We start from the raw sequence: 27,148 nt of genomic DNA on the forward strand, positions 1-27,148 counted from the left end.
ACATATTCGTGTAGTACGTAAAGAAATATGAATGTTTTAATTGGAAAACTATTTTTGCTTTGTGATAGATGGCGCTGTAATAGTCACAAACATATGGCACAGAATTTTAGACGAACAGTTGGTAACAGGTAGGTTTTATAAATTAAAATACAGAACGTAGGTACGTTTGAACATTTTTTTCCGGTTGTTCCAATGTGATACGTGTACCTTTGTGAACGTATCATTCCTGAGAACGCATGCTGTTACAGCGTGATTATCTGTAAATACCACATTAATGCAATAAATGCTCAAAATGATGTCCGTCAACCTCAATGCATTTGGCAATACGTGTAACGACATTCCTCTCAACAGCGAGTAGTTCGCCTTCCGTAATGTTCGCACATGCTTTGACAATGCGCTGACGCATGCTGTCAGGCGTTGTCGGTGGATCACGATAGCAAATATCCTTCAACTTTCCCCACAGAAAGAAATCCGGGGACGTCAGACCCGGTGAACGTGCGACCAATCCACCTGTCATGAAATATGTTATTCAATACCGCTTCAACCGCATGCGAGCTATGTGCCGGACATCCATAATGTTGAAAGTACATCGCCATTCTGTCATGCAGTGAAACGTCTTGTAGTAACATCGGTAGAACATTACGTAGGAAATCAGCATACATTGCACCATTTAGATTGCTATCGATATAATGGAGGCCAACTATCCTTCCTCCCATAATGCCGCACCATACATCAACCCGCCACGGTCCCTGATGTTCCACTTGTCGCAGCCATCGTGGATTTTCCGTTGTCCAATAGTGCATATTATGCCGGTTTACGTTACCGCTGTTGGTGAATGACGCTTCGTCGCTAAATATAACGCGTGCAAAAAATTTGTCACGGTCCCTTAAGTCCTCTTGTGCCCAGTGGCACAACTGTACACGACGTTCAGAGTCGTCGCCATGCAATTTCTGGCGCATAGAAATATGGTACGGGTGCAATCGATGTTGATGTAGCATTCTCATCACCGACGTTTTTGAGATTCCCAATTCTCGCGCAATTTGTCTGTTACTGATGTACGGATTAGCCGCGACAGCAGCTAAAACACCTGCTTGGGCATCATCTTTTGTTGCAGATCGTGGTGGACGTTTCACATGTGACTGAACACTTCCTGTTTCCTTAAATAACTTAACTATCCTGCGAACGGTCCGGACACTTGGATGATGTCGTCCATGATACCGAGCAGCATACATAGCACACGCCCGTTGGGCATTTTGATCACAATACCCATACATCAACACGATATCGACCTTTTCCGCAATTGGTAAACGGTCCATTTTAACACGGGTAATGTATCACGAAGCAAATACCGTCCGCACTGGCGGAATGTTACGTGATACCACGTACTTATACGTTTGTGACTATTACAGCGCCATATATCACAAAGCGAAAAAAGTGGTCCAACTAAAATATTCGTATTTCTTTACGTACTACACGAATATGAAATAAACAATTGGGGTTCCTATTTAAAAAAAACGCAGTTAATATCCGTTTGACCTATGGCAGCGCCATCTAGCGGGCCAACCATAGCGCCATCTGGTGTCCCCCTTCAAGCTAGACGAGTATCGTTCTTTGTAGTTTTTTCATTTGATGCTTATTTCGTGAGATATTTGGCCCGGTCACTACCAATGGACCAACCTGTGTATTGGGGAGCAGTGCGTCTTTTGGTTCGCTTTAAAAGCGCTGACCAAACAAATCTGCGACGGTTCGAGCAGCTCTTCTTCATATTTCTTCCCGTATTTTCCCTCAGTCCTATTTCTTAAATGTTTCATACGAAATGAAATACTCAAGAATCGGAAGAGAAAGTTTTATGCAAGCGACGCCCTTCGTCGGTGAGTATCTCTGCCTTGGAATTCTAGTAACAAATTTCTCTGACATCTATTTTCGTCTCAGAGAGCTTTACTTGGTCATCGGTTGTTAAAAAACTCCAGGCGGAAGCACCGTGGTACCGCAAGAGTCGCACCCAGCCCAGGATCTCATAACGTAGCTAAACGGTTTCGAATGTTCCGATCTCTTTTCGTGCACTTCGTTACATTTATGTGTACTAAAGGTCAGCTGTCATCATCTATCGTCCGCTGTTGTAGAGTGTACTTTAGCAACTCGGTGTGCTGGGCCTCAGAGTACCAAGCTTAAGAGTGATATCAGTTCTAGCTAGGTGGCAACGGCTAACACAACTACTGAAGGACTGTGAGAGTCAAAGTTCATACTACTTATTACGGATTTACTATTCCTGATAGCCATACGTGTTAAAGCGTCCGCTTACGGGAGTTGTGAAAGCACTCTGGCCCCGTTTCGAATCCGTCCGGCGTATTAAACGACAGGGGACAGTGTGGCAGCCAGCCTGGACGTGATTTTCAGGCGGTTTACCACAACCCAGTAGGTGAATACTTGGCTGGTATCCACGTCTCACATCAGATAAACGTTAAGCAACATTTCTCAAACTTTCGTATGGAATCTACTTTTGACTAAGACGCGTGGGTGTGCACCGATTCTGTTGTGTGAGGTGAATAGGAGACTGATGACCTTAGATATGTAACCTCCTTAAACTTATAATCGGCAGTAGGACTGTGGAATCAGTTACATGCAACACGTAACTCTTGTTTGGAGGAGACGTCAGGTGTAGTATTTCAGTAACATCACTCTTACTCATTGTAGTAATCAGGTTGGTAGACACTTACAAGAAATGTTTGTACGTAGAATGGTGAAGTGAAAAACTGATGGACGAGTGGCGGCCGTCGAAGACTGGTTCCAGAGCTGTTATCCGGCGGTGCTCGTCGTAACTGGAAGGCCCGGCCATTGACTCTTCACTCGATACTGTTCATCGGGGCGTGCAGCCCACATAAACACCTGGAGGACGGGATGATGCCGAACAACGCTCTGTTTCCGCCCACGTGACAAACGATGCAAAAGAGGGCGGAGAAGTGTCACCCTCCGTAAGTCAGACCGGAACTCCGTCGCCTCGCCACTAAACGCCTGCCAAGCCGGCAACCCAAATGACACCACTGTACCGCGTGGGACCTCTGTGCCCGAGGAGTACATCAGTATGCAAGTCTCTTCAATTTAATGTAAACTGAAGGTGGAAGGGGAAGAAAGCAAAGGACAGGGAAGACCTATTGAGATCAGCTGCAGCGGGACTTCATGCAGAATTACCGACGAAATGTGAAAATGTGTGTCAGACCAGCTCTCTAAATCAGGATTAGATAGATTAGAGATTGGATTAGATTCAGTTTTCTTTCCAGAGACCCAGACATGAGATGACCCTCATGGGGGTGGAACAACTCAAAGTATAATATAAAAGAATGAAACATCTTCCCTGATCATTTGTCACGAGACTGTCAAAGCAGGTGAATACATTACTGTTAATATCTACAGAATTAATGCACTGTCAGAATGAAACATAGTTATGCACTTTTAATAAATTTATCATACACAATATATCTAACATTGACTGTTGTGATCAAGCGGTGTCAAAACTGAAATGTAACAGACATTTCACTTTAATTTATCTAACAGTCTCTGTTAAGATAATCACCTATTGATTAGAAGGAGTTGAATATCAAAAAGTCTTTCAAACACTGTCTAAACTGTGCTTTATCTGAAATCAAGATTTTAATGTTTACTGGCAATTTATTGAAAATTTGTGTTCCTGAATATTGGACCCCTTCTTGGACCAAGATAAGTGACTTTAGGTCTTTATGTAGATGGTTATTATTTCTAATATTGATACTATCTATTTAGCTTATTACTTGCAACAAATGTCATTAAGGAATAAATGTACTGCGAAGCAGTGGTTAGAATAGCAAGTTCCTTGAACAGGTTTCTACATGACGTTCCTGAATTTACACGACAAATAAGTCTTATTACAAGCTTTTGCTCTCTAAAAACTTTTGCTCGGTTTGACGAGTTACTCCAGAATATAATCCCATATGACATAATAGAATGACAGTAAGTAAAGCATGCAACTTTTTTCTATTTATATCTCCTTCACCTGACATCATTTGCACTTCAAATACAGACTACTTTAGGCGCTTCAGCAATTCTGCGGTACGCCCTTCCCAACTGAATTTATTATCGAGTTGTAAGCCCTGAAATTTAACACTGCCATCCTCTTCAATCTGCTTGTCTTCATACGTTATTCAAACGCTGGAAGGAAATTTCTTAAGGTGTCTGAACTGCATATAGTGGCTCTTTTCAAACTTTAATGACAGTGAATTAGCTCTAAACCATTTGTCAATGTCTGTGATTGCTTACTAGGCAGCTGCATTAACCACTGCGCCAGTGTTAATGGCAAAAGTGCAGACTACCCCGGCACTCTCCCCAGCCGATTCATATTCCCACTCAGTGCCACCTATCCACAGTCTCTGTCCAACTCCTCCATGTTCGCTAATTTTAGACTCCCGCCGAAAGCCGAAAGAAATGTATACACACTCTGGAGATTGAGGATTCATTGCCCATCGAGATGAATCACTTATATGAGTGCTTGGTGTCTTTTTTTTCAGACATCGACCCTGAGCTTTGCGGATGTTCCGCATCTTGTATGTTTTCTACATTCCTTAGATAATGCATGTCAATCTTTCTCTGCCTCCAGACAATCCAAGCCAAGGCACACTCCCGACTCAGTCTCCTCAAGCTCCTTTCTGGCCGCAGATGGGGTCTGGACCCCTCCACCATCCTCAACACCTATAAATCCCTCATCCGCCCTATCCTCTGCTACACCCACCCCGCCTGGATCTCCGCCCCTCCTACCTTTTACAAATCCCTTCAAATCCTATAACGCCATGCGCTCCACCTCGCCTATCGTATCTGCCTCCCCTCCCCCACGCAGATCCTGTATGACCTCATTCCGTCCGCGCACCTCCTCCTTTTCCTCGAACGGATACGGATCCTCTACACCTCCCACAAACTTGATCCCCCTCACCCACTTGTCTCTCCCATCCTCTCCCACCCCCGTCCGCTGCCGCGCCTGTATTCCCACGTCCCACCCGCTCTCCATCTCTCCATTCTCCATGCCCTCGCCCAAGGTGGCTTCCGCCAACTCCCCCTCCCTGATGATGCCCTCATCCACTCCATCTACCTCTCCTACGAACTTTGATCCTCCCCTTCCACCCACTGTGTCCTTTCCCCTGGGCACCCTCTCTCCCTTCTCTGCCTCCTCCTTTCCTCCCTCCCTCCTCTCCTCTGGGCTTACCCTACCCCCTACCTTCTTTCTTCCCCCTCGCATCTCCTCTGCCACTGGCATCTACACCCTCCCCTCTCCCTCCTCCCCCACCTGTTCCCCTTTAGCAGGTCCCCAGACTCGTACACGTATAGTGAACTTTCGCGCGCCGGACATCATCAGCTAGTGTTTGTGTGTGCCGTCGTCTTCGTGTTCCAGTGTTTCATTGTTTGTGCTTCATCGTTCTCGTGTGTCATCTCTGTCATCTCTGTGTGTGTCCACGTTTCTGAATGTGTTTTTTTCTTTTATTTTGGACACTGCACCCTCTTCGTTTGTATATCCACCATGTCTGTTTTTCGATTGTCTCCTTTTGTATCGTTTGTCATCTGTTTGGCCGAAGAGCGGCGTAGTATGCCGCTGCCGGCCTACCTGTATCAGGGGTGAAAATAACAATAAAGGAAAAAAATCTTTCTTTGCCTCCCAATCAACAGTCCTCCATGCAGACAACTCATTAGTAGTCAACTAAAACAAATAAGCTAATGTACCATTCCACAGGTCCCAAGTGCAATGATCGTCATTTTTTAATGAACACTATATGAAAGTCATTTTACAAATACTAATGCACTGAATTTAAAACAAAAAAGTTTTTTATTTATTTATAAGGTAATAAACATGTAACACAACTACTATAATACTTATTTACAATGAACACATTACTGCACTGAAATGGTGCAGAAGTTAGATTGTACTTACACACACACACACACACACACACACACACACACACACACACATTTACAATGAACACATTACTGCACTGAAATTGTGCAGAAGTTATCAGTTGGTTTTACTGAGAAATTCATCAATGGAGTAGGAGTTGGCCACCAATAAATCCTTTAGGCTTCTCTTAAACTGAATTTCATTGGTTGTTAAGCTTTTTATGGCTGCTGGCAAGTTATTGAAAATGTGTGTTCCTGAATAATGCACACCTTTTTGTACAAGACTAAGTGACTTTAAATCCTTGTGAAGATTATTCTTATTTCTAGTATTGATTCCATGAATTGAGCTGTTGGTTTGAAAAAGTGATATATTTTTAATGACAAATTTCATTAAGGAATAAATATATTGGGAAGCAGTAGTTAGTATCCCTAGTTCCCTAACAGGCTTCTGCAGGATGTTCTTGAGTTCACACCACATATAACTCTTACTGCACGTTTTTGTGCCCGGAAAACTTTAACTTGGCTTGATGAATTACCCCAAAAAATAATCCCATATGACATTATGGAATGAAAGTAAGCATAGCATGCCAGCTTTTTCATTTTTATATCCTCTATGTCTGACAAAATTCGCACTGCAAACAGAGATTTGTTAAGACACTTCAGCAGTTCTGTGGTGTGCTCCTCCCATTTGAATTTATTATCAAGCTGCAATCCCAAGAATTTCACACTGTCTACTTCTTCTATCTTCTTGTCATCATATGTTAGACACCCCTTATAAGTTCTGAACTGCATGTAGTGTGTTTTTTCAAAGTTTAGTGACAAAGAATTGGCTAGGAACCAGTGATTAATGTCCACAAATATTTTATTAGCTGATCTTTCTAAGACTACACTTGATTTGCTATTTATTGCAATGTTTGTATCATCGGCATACAAAATGAACTTAGCATCTGGTAATGTTACTGTTGAAAGGTCATTGATATACACAAGAAAAAGCAAGGCCCCAAAATGGAACCTTGTGGGACCCCACATGTAATTAGTTCCCAGTTGGATGATGCCTGATAGCTTGATACATGTCTCTTTCCTAATAATACCCTTTGTTTCCTGCCAGAGATATAAGATTTTAACCATTTTGCGGCATTTCCTGTTACACTATAATACTCTAATTTACTTAAAAGGATATTGTGATTTACACAGTCAAATGCCTTTGACAGATCACAAAATATACCAGTTGCCTGCAATTTTTTGTCTAATGAATTAAGCAAATTTTCACTGTAAGTGTAGATAGCCTTCTCAATATCAGAACCTTTTAGAAATCCAAACTGTGACTTTGAAAGTACGTTATTTGAGATAAGGTGGTTATAAAGCCGACTGTACATTACTTTTTCGAAAATTTTTGAGAATGCTGGCAACAGTGAAATTGGACGGAAATTTGATGCTATTTCTTTATCTCCCTTCTTAAACAGTGGCTTAACTTCAGCATATTTCAGCCATTCAGGAAATATTCCACTGATAAATGACTGGTTACACAGATAGCTTAATATGTTACTTAGCTCAGAATCACATTCTTTAATTAACTTTGTTGATATTTCATCATACCCACTAGATGTTTTTGATTTTAAAGATTTTATGATAGACAATATTTCTGTTGGGGTAGTGAGGGTCAAATTCATATTATGGAAGTTACTTGAAATGTCTGGCCTGAGGTATTCCATAGCAGCATCTACCGAACCTGACAACCCCATCTTTACAGTAACAGTTATAAAATGTTTGTTAAAAAGTTCTGCAACACTATACACATCTGTCACCAATGTATCATTTACTCTTAATGCTATTTGTTGCTCTTCATGTCTGGTTCTACCGGTCTCCTCCTTCACTATTCCCATATTGTCTTTATTTTGTCATCTGATATGACTATATTTTCCTTGTAATATATTTGCTTTGACATCCGTATTACATTCTTTAATATTTTGCAGTATTTCTTGTAATGTGCTATAGCATCAACATCAGAACTGTTTCGAATTGACAGATACAGTTTTCTTTTTGTTTTACAAGATACCCCTATTCCTCAGGTAATCCATGGCTTTTTTGTAGACTTTGCTCTAACCTTGGTAAGTTCTGGGTGAAAACAGTGTTCGAATAAGGTAAGCACTTTATTAGCAAATGTGTTATATTTTTCATTCATGCCATGAGCACTGTAAACATCAGTCCAGTGAATGTCTCTGAGGAGTGTCCTAAAATATTCAATTATTGGCTTATTGATTACCCTCTTGAGCTCAGATTCAACAGATTTTATATCCTGTTCAGTATTAACATTTAACAGAAGGAACTGCATGTCATGGTCTGAAGAAGCCATTGACTATTGGTTTTGTAATATAATTTTGTTCATTGGACTTTTCTCTAAAGATATTATCAATGGCTGTTTGTGAGCAAGTGGCTATCCTAGTGGGGAACTTTACAGTGGGAATTAAGTTGAATGATACTGTTACTAACTCAAATAAGTTCTTATTGGGAGAGTCTTTAAGGAAATCCACATTGAAATCACCAGCAACCACTATTTCTTTGATTTTGGTTGTTAAATGGGCCAGTACAGCTTCAAGGTGGTTTATAAACAGATTAAAGTTATTGATTGGCGACTCCATAGTGTCCTGTGCATTACGACCAGATAATGGGTATACTTGAAAGGAGAGACAGCATTGGTCGTATATTTTTGTTTATTATCGCAAAATCGATTTTCGGTCACTTAGTGACCATCTTCAGTGCTGTAATATATAACTTAGATTAGTAAGCACTGGTGTCGTAAGCTTATTGACACCAGTGCTTACTAATCTAAGTTATATATTACAGCACTGAAGATGGTCACTGAGTGACCGAAAATCGATTTTGCGATAATAAACAAAAATATACGACCAATGCTGTCTCTCCTTTCAAGATTAAAGTTACCTGCAGGTGCTCGATACACACTTAATATTATGAAGGATTTTTTGTGAAATTCTAATTCTGTTGCAAATGCTTCCATATGCTGTTCTAGGCAAAATTTATGAATGTCTATGTTCTTAAATTTATGACAGTTCCTAGTGAATGTGGCAACTCCTCCTTTCTCCATTTCTGATCTACAAAAGTGAGATGCTAACCTAAACCCTGTAACACTTAAAAGTTCTATACCAGTGGTCACATGATGTTCAGAGAGGCAGATTATGTCAGCTGGGTTTGAAGACTCTAATTTATCTATGCACATAGTTAATTCATTAATTTTATTTCTCAGTCCTCGAATATTTTGATGCAATAAAGATAGCAGACATTTCACATTGACTGAGTTAAAATTTGGTAGAGTTATAATTTCTGCTGACTGTTGAAAATTCTTAACCAATATTTGTTTATGCTGATGTAATAAGCTGGAATTATGTTTTTTGATTTCTTTCTCAAACTTAACGTTTGTCTCAGTTCTAACCTCTCTTAAAATTTGCTTTCTTTCTGTCCTCCCTACCCTAAAAAAGGTGTTGTAAAATGGTAGAGCGATATAGGCACAGAACCCAAGCTGATGTTCATATCACAAACACCCCGAAAAGTATACAGATCCTTGTCTGGCCTACAAGGATCCATAATTTGTCAACCATAGAGCTTATCTGGGATCAGATGGAGAGACATTTTGTAGTATACTCCTGTCAGCAACGTTTATAAACTGACACAATAACTATTTTAGGTATGACAAGCTTATCTGGGATCAGATGGGGAGACATTGTGTAGCATACTCCGGTCAGCAACGTTTATAAACTGACACAATAACTATTTTAGGTATGACAAGCTGTTTATCGAGATGACATTGGGAAGCTGTTTGCTTTCATGCCACAATCAATACATGAGTGTATTCTTTACCGTGGTGTTATCTGATACTGATGTTGATTATGGTGAAACTTCTTTATTTAAATGAGTGTGTCTGTACTTAAATTGCAGAATGACTGAGAAGATGAAACTTCTACGTTATTTGATTCTGAAACAGCTGAGTAAAACTGAACGTACTGAGTCTACTTTCTCTTTACTTTTTCTTATCATGTCAACATTGACCCACAATATTCTAGCGCAACGCAATCTGACTTCAAATAATTAATTCAAAAGAATGGCCCTGACTAAAAAGAAATCTTAATATTAACCTATACATTTTATTAAAATCTTCATTATGCGAACTACTGCAACACTTCGAGCGACAATACTGCTAGCTAAAAGATTCTAACTACTAAAGCCACTAACTACTAATAGGCATGTGGTTAGCAAAGGAAAGATTTTGTTGCAAACAAAATAATGTATTTTTTTCCTTAATAATGTGACGTGCAGTTCAAACACGATTATAAATCGTCATTGACATCTCGTACAAAGGTATATAATATTCAGTCTCCAAGTCGAACATGTACAGATCGTTAGCCTACGCTAACAGTTCAGACCTCTACCCTCCATCAATGCTAACTTCTCACATCTAACGTCCATCACTGCTGGCTGTTCACCTCCAACTGCCAACCAGTACTTTCATCACTGCTGGCGACTAACTTCCAACTGCCCAACACTACTGACGATTAACTTCAACAACGAGTCCAACCAGCCACAGAGTCTCTTACAAAGAAATCACAGTCAGAGATCCAATGCAAAGCGCTACACAGCGCTGCCAGCACAGAAGCAGCCCACTTACAATGGACTTAAGGCCCCGTAGAATACTCAGTGTGTCATGAACATCTCCACAAAGTTTGATAAATATTGGATTCGCCCTTCACGGTGTAACACCCATTTCGGTCAATGTACGATGATACAGGCACGGTCAGTAAGAGGATTACCCACAAAAGTCAAGGTTCCAAATTCAAGTCCTAGTCCCATAATTTATGCAGTTTTAATTTCTACATTTACATTATACTCTGCGAACGACTGTGAAGTGTTCGGCAGAGGCTATATCCCACTGTACGAATTATTAGGATTTCTTTCCCTTCCATTCACGCATGGAGCGCGGGAAGAATGATCGTTTAAATGCCTCTGTGCGTGCTGTAATTCGTCTGATGTTTTCCTCACGATCCCTATGGGAGTGATATGTAGGGGAAGGGGATTGTAGTATTTCCCTACAGCTATCATTTAAAGCCGGTTCTTGGAAAGGAGACTTTCTTGGGACAGTTTCCGTCTATCTTCAAGGGTCTGCCAGTTCAGTTCCTTCAACATCTCTGTGACACTCTCCCGGAGGTCTGGCAAACCTGCGACCATTCGCGCTGCCCTTCTCTGTATACGTTCAGTATCCGCTGCTAGTTAATTGGTACGAATCCCACACACCTGAACAATATTCTAGGTTGACTCGCACGAGTGGCTTGTAAACAATCTCTTTTTGTAGACTGATTTCACTTCCCCAGTATTCTACGAATAAACCGAAGCCTGGCATCGGTAGTACCCACGACTGAACTTATGTGATCATTCCGACTCATATCCCTAAAAAGTGCTACACCCAAGTATTTATATGAGTTAGCCGATTCCAACTTGACTCATTGATACGATTTTCATTGGACACTATGTTTTGTTTTTCCTTTGGTGAAGTGCATAATTTCACATTTCTGAACATTTAAAGCAAACTTGCACTACTTTGAAAATTTACCAACCTCTTAGTCTTTACGCAGCTTCTTTCAGACTGTACTTCATTCTAGATAACTGCATAATCTGCGAAAACTCTGAGGTTACTGTTAATATTGTCCGCAAGGTCGATATGTGCAATATGAACAGCAAGGGACCCAACACATTTCCCTGGCGTACAACTGAAATTACTTCAACATCTAAAGATGACTCTTCATCCAAGATAACATGCTATGTCCTCTCTACCAAAAAGTCCTCAGTCCGGTCACAAATTTCACTTGGTACCTCATATGATCGAACGTTTGACAATAAGCGTAGATGTGGTACTGAGTCAAATGCTTTTCGGAAGTCGAGAAATACTGCATCTACCTGACTGCCTTGATCCATGGCTTTCATATGAGAAAAGTGCGAGGTCGATTTCTCATGATCTATGTTGTAAAATCCATGAAGGTTGGCAAGCAGGAGGTAATTTTGTTCAAGACACCTTATTATGTTCGAGCTTAAAAGATTTTCTAAGATTCTACAACAAATCGATATCAAGGATATGGGACGGTAGTTTTGTGGATCACTTCTCATACCCTTCTTGTAGACAGATGTGACCTAAGTTTTTCCATCTGCTGGCCACGGTTTTTTATTCGAGAGACCGATGATAGATTATAGTTGTCAGGGGACCAAACTCAGCCGCAAATTCATTATAAAATCTGATAGGGATCCCATCTGGACTTGCGGATTTGTTCAGTTTTCCCAATTTCAACTGTTTCTCAATACCGCTAACAGTAACATATATGTCACTCACTTTTTCAGTGATACGAGAATTAAATTCACAAACAGAGTTAAACATTTCTGCTTTTGCTTTGCTACTCTCAATTTCAGTCCCTGTATTGTCCATGAGTGACTGGACAATAACTTTGGGGGCCGGCCGGAGTGGCCGAGCGGTTCTAGGCGCTCCAGTCTGGAACCGCGCGACCGCTACGGTCTCACGTTCGAATCCTGCCTCGAGCATGGATGTTTGTGGTGTCCTTAGGTTAGTTAGGTTGAAGTAGTTCTAAGTTGTAGGAGACTGATGACCTCAGAAGTTAAGTCCCGTAGTGCTCAGAGCCATTTGAACCAATAACTTTGGTGCCACTAACAGCTTTTATATACTACCGGAATTTCTTTGGGTTCTGTGACAGATCATCTGACAAAATGTTGCTACGGCAGTCATTAAAAGCGTCACGCATTGCTCTCTTGACTATCAAATGCGCTTCATTCAGCATCCTTCTATCTGTAGCCCTATGATTTATTTTACTCCTAACATGCAGCAGTCTGTTTCTTTAGGAGTTTCGTTACCGTGACTTTACGCCATGGAGGATCTCTCCCATCATGAACTGTTCTACAGGGTACTTATCTCTTGAATGCTTGGTCAACTATTCTTTTAAACTTGAGGCATAGTTCCTTTACATTCTCCTTTCGTGTGTTTAAAGTTTCAAGTTCCTCATTGATATACGACCTACTGCTTTTTTATCTAGTATACTAAACATATAATTATACCCTTCTACCTGTTTTAGTTGCTCTTTGTACTGTGGCAATTATCGCTGCCACAACCAAGTCATGATGACTAATAGCTGATACGATGTGCACTTTCTCAAAGAGTTCAAGTCATTGTAGGCCAGGCCACTGGATCTAATACATTCCCACCATGATTGGGGTTCCGAACTAGCTGTTCCAGATAGTTTTCAGAGAAGGCTTTCAGTACCGTTTCACAGGATGTCTTGTCACTCCCACCACTGACAAAACTATAATTAACCCAACTGATTTTTGGATCATTAAAAACTCCTCCAACGATCACAGTATGATTAGGGAAAATATATACAAGTGAACTGAAGTTTTCTCTACACTTTTCGGTTACATCATGAGGTAAGTCTGATGAGCTGTGTGCGGCTCGCTTTCTTGCCGTTCATAACTTGACGTCGTGTAATAGCGGTAGTGGCGTCTTGATTCCTTCTTGTGTTAATGGTGCCACTGAGTTGCTAGTATTGTTTGGCAGCAGCAGTGGTTATCGATAGCCAGTACTGTGGTACTATCTTTGGTGCCATGGCTAGTATTCCAGGTCGTCGTGTGTGTCAGGCAGTTCGGCTTGGGACGGAGCAGAGAGGAGGTCCGCAGCGCGGGGGCAGGCCGGGACCGCTGGTGGCGGGCAGGCACTGTCCGACCGAGGGGCTGTACCCGACGACCGAACCCAGGACGTTTGAAGTTGAGTGAACCGTGCCCAGTAGTGAAACCTCCACTGTTTGAGTCCTCGCTGTTGTTTGCATGTTGTCGCTCCCAGTGTCGGTGAGACCAACTGAAACGAGTGTGGTCTGTCAGGTTGGCGGAAGCTATTAGCGGCCTTCTGCTCCTCGATGTTAGTTTGGATTTAGTATTATTCTTATTAGTGTAGCGCAGCCAGTGGTATTTTCTGCCTTGTGGGTGCCAACGCCCCAATTACCTGCCCTGGAGGTTAGGAAACTTTTCCGGCAGCGTACCTTTCCCCGTCGTGTTGATGCTGTCCGACACGGCGTGTAGTTCGACAGCCTCTTGAATTGTACTGTGCATATGTTTTTGGGAGGTCTACCTTGGTTCTAGTATTTCCTTCGGCCTTGAGTGTGTTTTTGAAGACGTGGTGCTGTCCGTCTCTTCGCCCTTGCCTGAAAATATTCCATCGTTGTACCGGTGATCGGACGTTAGGTGGATTGGTTAGTCGGTCGGTCGGCGCTTAAGCTACCCCTAGTGTGGGTTGCCATCCTGTTACGTGAGTACAAGTCTTGGCTGCCTGTCTCACCGCTTACACAGCTGTAGTCACCTTCCTCAGGTCGATTCAGGGAGCGCTGTCTGTGGATCACTCCGTCTTATTTGGACAAGTTGTCATAATTGTTTAAAATTTACTCTAATGTTTAAACATGTTATTGTCTTCCCCATTTGTAATTCCAGCCTTCACCCGTTAATTGTTTGTAACACTACTTGTGGCCTTCAGCCGACAAATCATTTTCAATTTTCTCTTAATAAGGCCTGCAGCCGTCACTATAGCCTGTTACAGTTCGTTAAGATTGTTTTAAAAAGATTTTAGTATTTTAACATGCAACTACCTTCCTTACTTCTAATTCAGGCCTTCAGCCGTTGAGTATTCTGAAATTGCTTGTGACCTTCAGCCCCTAATAATTTTGAATCCTTTCTTAATCAGGCCTTCAGCTTATATTGTTTGTAACATTGCTTGTGGCCTTCAGCCAATAAATAATTTTCAATCCTGTTTTAGCGAGCCCTTCAGCCGTCACCATAGCTTGTTACGAGTTCTTAAGATTATTAGAAAGGGTTTTAGTATTTTTTAAAAGTGTAATTGTCCACCTTATTTGTAATTCAGGCCTTCAGCCCTTGCGTATTCTGCAATTGCTTGTGGCCTTCTCCCCACGAATAATTTTCAACCTTCTTAATCACGCATTCAGCCGTTGCTAGTGTGTAACATTGTTTGTGGCATTCAGCCGACCAATAATTTGCAATTTTTTCTTAATAAGGCCTTCAGACGTTACTATAGCTTGTTACCGTTTTGATTGTTAGGAAGAAAATATCTTAGTATTTGTTAATGCGTAACTGTCTTCCTTACTTGTAATTCAGGCCTTCAGCCGTTGTGTATTCTGAAATTGCTGCTGGCCTTCAGCCGTTAATTGTTTGTAACATTGTTCGTGGCTTTCAGCCGACAAATAGTTTCAGTTCTGTCTTGATAAGGCCTTCAGCCGTCATTATAACTTGTTACAGTTATTAAGATTGTTAAAAGGATTTTTGGTTTTTTTAACGTGTAATTGTCCACCTTATTGATAATTCAGGCCTTCAGCCGTTGGGTAATTTTGAAACTGTTTCTGGCCTTCAGCCGACGAATAATATTGAACCTTCTTAATCAGGCCTCCAGCCGTTGATTGTGTGTAACATTGATTGTGCCCTTCAGCCGACAATAACTTGCAATTCTTCTAATAACGCTTCCAGCCGCCAGTGTAGTAAAATCTTTTAAAAATGATTGTTGAGAGTTTTGTTTTTTTAAAATAAAATGTATGTGTTTTCTGTGCAACCAACGGTAACTGATTAGGCCCCGTCCACACCTTTTCTGCTTTCCCTAAGTCCCACGTCTCATCTGATAGTCGATAGAAGGATCCTATTACAATTTTAAGCGCACCCTTGATACTGAGTCTTGCCCAAACAATCTCACATGCAGCTTCACTTTCTGTCTCGGTGAATGTTTCTTGTATACTGGGACAAATAGACCACCCCCATTTCCTATTTCCATACGTTTTCGGTATCCGTTTAAATTTTGCCCAAAGATCTCACTACTGTTAACTTCAGGTTTCAACCAGCTTCCAGAGCCAAGTATTATGGGAGCTTCATTGCTTTTCAGGCGTTCTGCAAACTCTGGCAGCTTTTTTGCGAAGCCTTGACGGTTAACTATTAAGATTTCAATACACTCGCGTGGCGGGGGACAATCTTTTGGAACTTAGGTTTATACTTTTGGTTCTCCTACTGCTGTCACTATCTGGGCTGGATGGAGAATCGCCTAAATTAAGCCCACACCCAGTCAGCTAACTAAGTAGCAACCTCTGATGGCTAGTCCACACCTGACCCATTTAGGGGGATCCTATAACTCTCAACCCTACGGCTCAATTCGAGGAAGTTACAACCTTGTTTGTCACGGAACCTTCGGAGTCTCTGGTTCAATCTTCCTACTCGACCTAGAACCAGAGAGCCACGTTATGTTCTGGGGAAAATGCAACTGACTGTCTGCTACGTTGAAACTTCGTGACGAAGGGTGATATTCTCAACCCTCTCTGCTAGGGGCTGGAATGTTCCAAGTGTGATTTTGGAGCCCAGACAACAGGCTTTGTTTGTTCCAACGTGCCCCACAATCTGTATCTGGTTGCACCCTGCTCCCTCAATGGCTGCCGGAACAGACTCTTCATTACACTGAAAGAGGCATCGAAGCGTACACTGTGAGGACACCTTGTGCTCCTTCCCATCCCCTGCTGGCATTATTCGCCATACCTTTGAAATACCGGCGATTGATAGATCTCTTCCCCTTCGCATTCTCTGCCCTTCACTCAGGGTGCAGCAGGTTTTCCAGCAGGTGGATCGAGTCCCTCTGGTTCAGTTTCTGTCTCAGTGGGAGACAGCACCTGCAGCCTATTGGTTAGTTGGATGGGTGCAACATCCTGAGTTCTTAGTGATCTCTGTCACCCGTGCAAAGGACGCCAAGACCTAACGCTGACACATCAGTCACAGCAAAGTGGACGAGTAATGATGGGTTTTGTTTTTCCTGCAAGAGAGGCATTGTCCACAGGAGAGGATAGTACTTTGGGTATCTTTGGTATCTCTGGTGCACAACTACTGGTAGTTCTCCCAACACACCGATTCGCGACAGCTTCTAATCGTTTGACAGTAGTCATAGCCATCAACTGTGTATGAATCGCAACTAACTCATCTCCGGCCCGAAACAGAAAATACAGTGGGGTTGCAATATGCCTGGTGCAGTATTTTACAGAATAGTAAACAAATAACTTTAAATTCTGCATTTGTGTGGCCATACTGTCCGTAATTGCTTTACAATTCGTGAGGGTATTTTCGATCCGTCGCTGCAACTACAAAAATGCGTGATTTTTTCACCAGACGCGTTTCGCTTTACTGAGGTAAAGCATCATCAGTGGTCTGTAATTAAGTTATTTACATTTTGATTTGCTTTTTAGATCGAAAAAAAGTTCGTTAAGAATAGGTTGATTTGTACTTACGGTGATTTTTCGGCTGATTTCTTGCTTACATCGGGAAATGCCGTCTGCTAGCACATGGTTGTTTTTCTGTGTTAGACATTGACAATTTTGGTCTAATTTTTAGATGTTCTGCAGCACTATGCATTTATCATGACACACTTTTATGCACACCACTTTATTCTGTTTGTTTTTGTACTTCAAGTATGTGTTGCTGTTTGTGTTTTGTAGTGTTGCCAACATAACCTTCCCACTACATTGACTTATAATTTTTTTTAATTAGATTATTATATGTATGTGATTCTATTTAGTTATGTTTCTGTGTATTTAAGTGCTGTGTAAGAGTAGAGAAGGAACAGCGATGGAGAGAATTATTTTATTTTTTTTATGGGAGGGGGAAACCACGATGAGTGGACATAAGTATATAGCAGTGTGATGGAGTGTGAGATGGAGGCGAAGATGAAGGGAAAGAAGTGAAATGAAACTGTGAGTGCGGGGTGGGGGGGGGGGGTGGGAGGGGGTGAAGGATGGAAAAGCCTCTTTACTTTTTCACGTGATTTTATATTTATCTGGTCACTGAGCAACTGTTTATTTTGTGTTAATGCATTTTGTAAGTGGAAATTTTCTTGGAAAGAAAAGAGTTTACTGATTTTCATGATATTCATATCTTTTTCAATATTGCTTGTTCTATGGTGTTCTTCTTTTAGATGATCAGCAAATTTCGAATGATTTGTATGGTATTTGAATGCTCTGATATATTCTTTATATCTTGTGTCAAATTTCCTGCCAGTCATTCCAATGTATATCTTCTCACAATCTCTGCAACTGAGCTGATAGATACGTCATTGTTGGTATCTGTCTGGTTCTGATTTTAGTTTTGGGATGTGCTTTTGTATGAAATTGTTTGTTTTGTAAGCAATGTTTATGCCTTGTTTTTTTTTAATGTTTCCTATTTTATGAGTGAATTTGTTGTGGTGGGTCATTGTATGCCATTTTTTGTTGTAGTGCAAGTTGTACGAGTTAGTGTGATTTGGTTCGTTTTTTCATTACATGTCTCTTTATTTTTTTTGTTTAGTTTGTCTACCATTGTTTCTTTGTGGCCTTTTTAATGCTATTTGTTTTAGAGTGGCTAACTCTTTCTGGTAATTAGAAGTGTTTAGCCTGTTTAACATGTGTCTGATTGTTGCTTGTTTGCAGTTCTGTAGGTGGTTTGAAGTTTCATTTAAGATAATGTCACTTGTTGTGGGTTTTCTGTATATGCCAAATGTGTGTTTAATATTGTCTTTCCTTATGGTTATGTCTAAAAAATTGTGTGTGCTTTCTTGTTCTTCTTTTATTGTAAGCTTTATGTTTTTGTGTACAGTATTTTTGTCTTTTTGTAGTTGCTGTATTCTGTTTTTAGGTTCATCTACCATGCATGTTATGTCATACATGTATCTGTACCATTAGATGACGTTGTAGCTTTTCTTTGTTATTATGTCTTCAAATATAAATCACTAGTAGGTTACGAAAAACTTTGCAAGCTCCCGAAACTTCTCGAAAATATACCTTTTTCACGTAAATATACAACGAAACTTGTGAGATGTTGGTTGTGGACGAGGATACTAGGGCCAAAGTTTCTCGAAACCACAGTTACTTTTATAGACGACAGTATAATACTACATAATATATCACGTTCCAAACACATCACGATACCAGTAGGAGTTTTCATAAACCAATACGAAAAACATGTTTAAATTTTACGTGAAGTTCTTTTACCTATGTTTTCGATATGAATTTATGTGACGCACGTGATTTTATACAAAAAGAAAGGAATTCCTGGAGTAGACTTACAGTGAGGTTACAAAGGTCATGGGATGGCGATGTGCACATATGCAGATGGCAATAGTATCGGTTATAAAAGGTATAAAAGGGCAGTGATTTGGTGGAGCTCTCATTTGCATTCAGGTGATTCATGTGAAAAGGTTTCCGATGTAATAATAGTCGCACGACTGGAATTGCAGACTTTGAACTCGAAACGGTAGTTGGAGCTAGACGCATATTTCGAGAACCACAGCGTCAAAATTGTGCGGAGAATACCAGATATCAGGCGTTACCGCTCACCTCGGACAACGCAATGGCCGGAGGCCTCCATTTAACTACCGAGAGCAGCGGCGTTGGAGTAGAGTTGTCAGTTCTAACAGACAAGCAACACTGTGTGATATAACCGCAGAAATTAATGTGGGGCTTACGACGAACGTATCCGTTATTGTGTGTTCGTCCTTGCAACTGGAGGACTGGGGCACTTCGGCCGTTCACTTACGTTTATTACACCTACATCCGTCTGTATGATGTCATTTATTGTATGGCTACCAGTTTCGGTGCTACAGTGCGCCATCTTCAGCGTTAGCTGATGCTAAGGGGGTTAACACTATCAGTATATATACCGAGCGAAGGGGCGCAGTGGCTAGCACACTGGACTCGCATTCGGGAGGACGACGGTTCAATCCCGCGTCCGGCCGTCCTGATTTAGGTTTTCCGTGATTTCCCTAAATCGCTACAGGCAAATGCCGGGATGGTTCCTTTGAAAGGGCACGGCCGACTTCTTTCACCGTCCTTCCCTAATCCGATGAGACCGATGACCTCGCTGTTTGGTCTCCATCCCCAAGCAACCCCAACTATCCGTATACCCTCGCGGTTCTAGGCGCGCAGTCCGGAACCGTGCGACTGCTACTGTCGCAGGTTCGAATCCTGCCTCGGGCATGGATGTGTGTGATGTCCTTAGGTTAGTTAGGTTTAAGTAGTTCTAAGTTCTAGGGGACTGATGACCACAGCAGTTGAGTCCCATAGTGCTCAGAGCCATTTATCCGTATACCCGATGCGTTTGTGGCCAACATCTATAACTGGTTATCGTAGACTATAACCGCGATGGTGTCTCTCCAACAATGAACTATCAACTCAACCTATCCGTTAGGAGAGTGCGGAGAAATTAGGCGTTCATAGGGTATGGTACCAGGCGGCCGACGCGAGTGCCTTTGCTAACAGCTTGACATAGCCTGCAGCCACCTCTCCTGGGCTCGTGGCCATATCGGCTGGACTGTAGACGCCTAGGAAACCGTGGCTTGGTCAGATGAGTCCCCATTTCAGTTGGTAAGATCTAATGGTAGGGTTCGAGTGTGACGTAGACCCCACGAAGCCATGGACTGAAATTGTCAAAAGGCACTGTGTAAGCTCGTGGTGGTTCCATAATGGTGTGGGCTGTGTTTATATGGAATGAACTGGATCCTCTGGTCCAGCTGAACCGATCGCTGACTGAAAATGGTTATGATGGGCAGTTGGGAGAACTATCAGGAGTTGTGCATCAGAGATACCAAAGATACCCAAAGTACTATCCTCTCACGTGGTCAATGCATCTCTTGCAGAAAACACAAAACCCATCATTACTCGTCCACTTTACTGTGACTGATGTGTCAGCGTTAGGTCTTGGCGTCCTGTACAGGGGTGACAGAGATCACGAAGAACTCAGGATGTTGCACCCATCCGAGTAACCAAGAGGCTGCAGGTGCTGTCTCCCACTGAGTCAGAAACTGAACCAGAGGGACTCGATCCACCTGGTGGAAAACCTGCTGCGCCCTGAGTGAAGGGGCAGAGAATGCAAAAGGGGAAGGGATTTAAAACGTATGGCGAATAATGTCATCAAGGGATGGGAATGAGCACAAGGTGCCCTCATAGTGTACGGTTCGAGGCCTCTTTCAGCTTAATAGTCTATTCCGGCAGCCATTGAGGGAGGAGGGTCCAACCAGATACAGATTGTGGGGCACGTTGCAACAAAGCCTGTTGTCTGGGCTCCGAGGTCGTACTTGGATCATTCCAGCGACTAGCAGAGAGGGTTGAGAATATCAGCCTTGCTCACGATGTTCCAACGTAGCTTATAATCAGTTGCATTTTCCCCAGAAGAACGTGGCCCCTTTGGTTCTAGGCCGAGCAGCGGGATTGAACCAGAGACTCTGAACGTTCTGTGACAAGCTAGGCTGTGACATCCGAGACTTGAGCCTTAGGGCTGAGAGTTGTAGGGTCCCCCTAAATGGGTCAGGTGTGCACTACACATCAGAGGCTGGTACTCAGGTAGCTGACTGTGTGTTGGCTTAATTTAGGCGATTCCCCATCTAGCCCAGATAATGACAGTTGTAGGAGAACCAAAAGTATAAACCTAAGTTCTAAAAGAATGCCCCCCACCACGCGATTATACTGAAATCCTAGTAGTTAACCGCTAAAGACTTCGCAAAAAAAGTGCCAGAGTTTGCCGAACCATCTGCAGCCATTCATGGACTTCATGTTCCCAAACAACGATGGAAGTTTTATGGGCGACAGTTGTTCACAGTTGGTTTGAAGAACATTCTGGATTGTTCGACCAAATTATTTGGTCATCCAGATGGTCCGATAGGAATCCCATCGAACCTTTATGGGGCATAATCGAGAGGTCAGGTCGTGCACAAAATCCTGCACCAGCAACACTTTCGTAATTATGGACAGCTGTAGGGGCAGCATGGCTCAGTGTTTCTGCAGGGGGCTTCCAACGACTTGTTGAGTCCATGTCACCTTGAGCTGTTGCACTATGCTGGACAAACGACGCTATATTATGAGACATACCATAGCTTTTCTCACGACTGTATATATGTAAGTGTGTGGAAATAAACGTGCGAACTGCACGGAGTTTGGGCCCCTTTTAGACTAGCATGCCAAAGATGAACTCATTCACAAGGAGAGCCTTACCAAAAAATTACCCACGAAGTTTTTACTAGTCGATTATTTTAGATTTTTCCCCTCTCTGTGGGGTACGTCATAATTTCTGCTGTTTGTACAGCCATTATAACCTTTTATGTGTGATGGTTGTTTTGCAGAGAGAAGCGTGTACACGTCATACGTGTGGGCTGCAGTGGGCGTGGTGGCGATGGCCTCCGCCATCTTGCTGGCGGGACGGTTCCTGTGGAGGAGAGGCGCCCACAGCTACCCCGCCAACAAGCAGGGTGAGCAGCGCTGCGCCTACCGCGGTAGATGGCACTGGTGGCCGTTAAAACTGCATCGACGTGAAGGCGGCGTGCAGCAGACGTCAAACTGGCATCGAGTGTATTACACACTTGACTATGCAGACGACTAACATTTCATTGCAACCACCAGGAATTGGTAGCAGTAACGTCGTCTACATTCTCCATAAAGCCCTCGGCACTAGAGATGGGTCGTTCGCGGACTAACGGGTCCAAACGAACGGCTCATCAAGATGAACGGAAAGATTGACGAACGAATTCTAAGGAACGGTCTTTCATAGTTCACTTCGGTCGCGGCTTTCTACTTCTAGTTCCCGGGAAAGGGAAACGGTCGGTCTCGTTCCCGGAGCGGCACTTCGGCCGGTCTCGTTGCAGCCTCGGTTCCGTTCCCGTCTGTCTTGGTCTCGGTGTGGCTCGGCCGGACTCGTCCTTCTTCGCGTGGCCACTCGTCGCAGTTCGCTCGTAGTTCAGTATCGAGTTGTTCGTTTCGTTCACTGAGCACGCCCATTCTAGATCTGTTCTATACCTTTTGTACTCTGAACTTCTGGTTCTTTTCGTATTCTATTCACCGTCCATGATCGGTAATTAAAATGTATTTTAAAGTTTCGTAAATTACTAAAAATTACGTGGTATGTTAAAAAATAAATCTCTTCAGGTAGCAAGACGGCATATCAGACTTCACTATTTCGATAACCGGCAGAAGAAATACTTGTAAAAAGGCAACATTTTTTTATTACACATGTAAAGGAAGTCGGCATGGCACACACGAGTGGACATTTTCCGTCTTTTTTTTTATCCAAGGTAAAAGAGAATGTTCATTGTTATGGGAGGCAGACCGACTTACAACCGAATGAAGTCCGCGTTCCATAATCGAGTGTCTGGTGTCACATTTTGGAAAGAGAATATGATAACTCCTAAAATATTATTCCAGTGGCACAGAGCGGCGCACGAAAAATCGGCTCCGAGTACTGGACTACACATTGTCACCTACCAATCGTCATCTGTTGCTTCGAAGTTGTTGCTTGCATTAGCTTATTTGTTATTTCTTCACTGCGTAATTATTACGTGTTTATCTATTCTGCTCGTAGCAGTCAACAAATCATGCGTAACTGGCGAGCAGTCTGTACTCGGGGCCGGTTTTTCGTGCGCTACCTTATGTTATTTCACTGCGATCAGCACATAACGCTACAGTTGGCTAAACGAGAGGTTTTGCACAATCACGAAAATTACAAGTGTGTGAGAATTCTGTTATGAATGAAAACTCTGTACTCCAGGACGGAGGCAAGTGCCCTCTTGGCGCCTTCCATCTTCAGTCACCTGTGCTACTAACTTTCAGTTTTTCATAAGAACCGTATACTATGCACAAATGAACGGTGAACGAGTAAAAATGAACGGTTCCCAAAAAAGAGCGATCACCAATGAACCAGTTCCCAAGGATAAACGAGTCTGCCCATCTCTACTTGGCACACGGGACGACGCAGCTAACGTTGACATGCACGCAGACGGGATATTCAGCGTCACGAGACAACATCGTCGGCAGACAGAACGAACTGGTAAACGTGATTTTGCACTCCCACCGCTCTCTAGCGGCAGTTCGCTTTATTTGTTCCGCAAACCACACAGTTCGTTCGCGAAAATAGATGTGCATAGAATTCCTATATAAGCTCTTTTCAAACACACATCTCCTTTCTTGGCCATATGCTATTCATATTGTTCTCTCTGTGGTGCACATAAATAAAAACTTCTATGTGGTGTCCGCGAACGTGTAATAAAACAAAAATGAAAGATACATATCCGCTCAGCATGGACATCAGCCTATAAAAGGTTACCAAATCGAACCAACTCACTCCTGACAGAGAGTGCAGTTAGGCCTATATTTACGTAACATAAATATTGCGGAAAGCACTTCTATTAATTTCATAGAAAACTCTCACAACCTTTCAGAAAATGCACAGATTTAAAAAAAAGATGTATGCAGCAGGACGCAAACCTCTAGAGATCCACCCTCGGTTCTGGAAGTGCCTCAAACAGTTACTCTATGCTTACACCCAACTGCTAGCAGCTTCGTATTTAGTGTTAGTCTTCTGAAGCTTTAATTGCCGAAATGTTATTGATACTCAGTTATAACAAACGCTAACAAGAACGACATGTTTTCATGAATCTTCAATGAGTCGTTGCCTTGAAATTTCTTACTTTAATAACAGGCGAACTATAACGCGAAAATAACTAAACAGGAAAATTCTTTAATCACCAATATGTCGTTTTCCATCATTTTATTACAAAAAATCGTACAAATAACGATTCGTTTTCGACACATTCAATGTTCTAGTGATTAGAAACAGTATATACTCATAGGGTGTAACATATAAAGTAAAACCCATCGAAAATAGGCTTCTGCTGAACCCGACAAATAGAGTATGGCATTTTACTTACTGCCTGTGAAGTAGGGAGCGTTTTTCATTCCTATTGGTTTTACTTTATATAGCACGTTGCCGAAATATCGCAGAACTTATTTTGTGTTCCACCTTACGAAATGGCTCCTCAACGAGAAGTAACAGAAAGTGACGTCACAAAATTCGCAGAACCCCACGTCAACATTAGCTAACTTGTCCCGTGCGCCGATTGCTTACGAGTAAATATCTGAAATCGCATTCGCGAGAAGATCGTGTTATGCTTCACCTAACGAGGTTAAACATGTGACACCCAAGTTTCAGAATCTGTCAGTGGTCAGATGTTGTCCTGAAGATACTGTGGTTTATCGTTCATCGACATTTCTGCTCACCTAGGTCGGAACCCCATGATTGCCATGCTAATGTGGAATCGACGGGTTGCAGAGGGCGTTCCTCAATGGCATGCAGGTTCTCAGTGGCACCACTGGACTAGCACCTGAGAGGATCAACACATTCCTCTCTCAGCCGTGCAGGATTGAACAGCCACCTCACATACATTGAGTATGGAAATGAATTTGTTTTGCACCAAGGACGATGTATACAGTACCATGGACAATCAGCACAGTGACATTGTTGAGGCTTCCTTGGACGTGCTATCAGAGGGGGGGGGGGGAGGGCGGCGGGGGGGGGGGGGGGGTTGCACTGACACTGTTGCGCCCAATGACAGCACTACACAGAGGCTAGTTTTAGTATTCTCTATACTATCGTGATAGACATACCCAAGTGTTGAAACTCCTAGGAAACGAACGTTGCCAGGTTGAAATTGTATTCTCTATAAGGTCTCTGCACTTGATTTAGCACTACAGCGTGCTATTGGTTACTCAATTCCATAACGTTTGGTTCGCATATCTGGTATTTTGGACAGCACATTTCTGACGTTTTCAGGTTTGTAGGTGTGCCTATCTTCGAGGTCTCCATAAAGTTGTCTTTTAACAAGATAATGTGAGAGCTCATGTTGCTTGTGCTATATTGACAGGCCTCGGTACAGAGGGGGTTCACCTGTTACCTTGGCCAGTACTTTCTGCAAATCTATCACCCACTAAGAACATCTGATCGTGGGTTGCCGTCAGACTGGCACGCCACCACTACCGCAACTGATCAACTTTGACATGGAATGACATACCCTTATCTGTCATCCAAGCTCAGTTGGGGGCCAAACGCATTAGAGCCACCACCCACTAGTCGACATTCTAGCGGTCATGGTGGGCAGTGGCTGTTAGAGGCTATAAAAACCTTTTCATTAGGTTTTCATATAATTTTAACATAAAGTATGTGGTAAGTAATTATTATCATGTGCTTGAACTTGCTATAACTGTGCTTCATAAATTTTACTAGCCTGTTTCCTGTAGCTTCACCTGCATGTGCATTCAACACATAATTGCTCACATCTACCCCCTGCTCGTTTCCATCTCTTCCACTGTCACTCTGTCCACCTCATCCTCCCCACACTATCTTCTCCTCGCCACTCCCTCTGTCTCTTCATCTTCTCCTCCTCCCTCTTTCTTTCTGTATCCTCCTGTCCGTCTCTCTCACCATCTCCTCCTCGCATCTCTCTGTCCTTCCCCTCCTCACTCCTCTATCTCCTCCACCCCTCTCTCAAACCATCTACTCCTCTCACTTCATCTGTCCATCCCCTCATCACCCCTCTGCTCTATCCCCTCCTCCCCTTTTTTAATCTTCTTCTCCTCTCCCCTCATCTGCCATCCCCTCCTCATCCATTTCTCTCTGTTGATCTCGTCTGTCCCCTCTCTGTGGTATCCACTGTCTCCTCCTCCACACTCACTGTCTCCTTCCCCTCTCTGGGACCTCCTTCTCTTGTCTCTGTCTGTGCCCTCCTTCCATCTTCTATCTGTCCATCCTCTCCTGCCTCCCTTTCCCTCTTTCCATCCCTCTATCCAGGTACTTCAACACTCTACACGTCTCATGGAGGGCTGGCTACACACCAGGAGCTAAGAAACCCATTCTTGACCCTCATGTATAGGCTGCTGAGCAAAGCAGATCGATAAGATAGGCTGATACTATTCCAGCACAACATGCCTGTCGTGCAAGGCAGCATGCATGTGGGGACTGGAAAACAGTTCGTTACTCCTGACTTGTAGGCTGTCCTAAAAAGCATATCTATCAGGTAGCCAAAACTGTTCCTACACAATATGCTTATCATACAGGAATTCCTAAGGGACCAAACTGCTGAGGTCATCGGTCCCTGGACTTACACACTACTTAAGCTAACTTAAAGCTAAGGACAACACACACACCCATGCCCGAGGGAGGACTCAAATCTCTGGCGGGAGGGGCCAGACAACCTATATGCCAGTGGCTACAAAAAACACATTTTTATCCTATTTCTACCCTTACTGGAGCTAGGATGTTATAAATCCAAAACTGCTGATACTCATGAGGCCTGCTGTTTCTG

The 27,148-nt window shown here is 42.7% G+C and overlaps 1 protein-coding gene across 1 annotated transcript in view; it reads left to right on the forward strand.

Moving 5' to 3' along the window:
* Positions 1–27,148, forward strand: part of LOC126234976 (uncharacterized) — a 241,749-nt gene that overhangs the window by 117,655 nt on the left and 96,946 nt on the right. Inside the window, exon 7 of the mRNA XM_049943714.1 lies at positions 22,142–22,267. Within this exon, the coding sequence (XP_049799671.1) occupies positions 22,142–22,267 (126 nt within the window). The remainder of the gene's footprint in view (positions 1–22,141; positions 22,268–27,148) is intronic.

The sequence above is a fragment of the Schistocerca nitens genome, chromosome 2, assembly GCF_023898315.1.
Source record: "Schistocerca nitens isolate TAMUIC-IGC-003100 chromosome 2, iqSchNite1.1, whole genome shotgun sequence".
NCBI classification, from domain to species: domain Eukaryota; kingdom Metazoa; phylum Arthropoda; class Insecta; order Orthoptera; family Acrididae; genus Schistocerca; species Schistocerca nitens.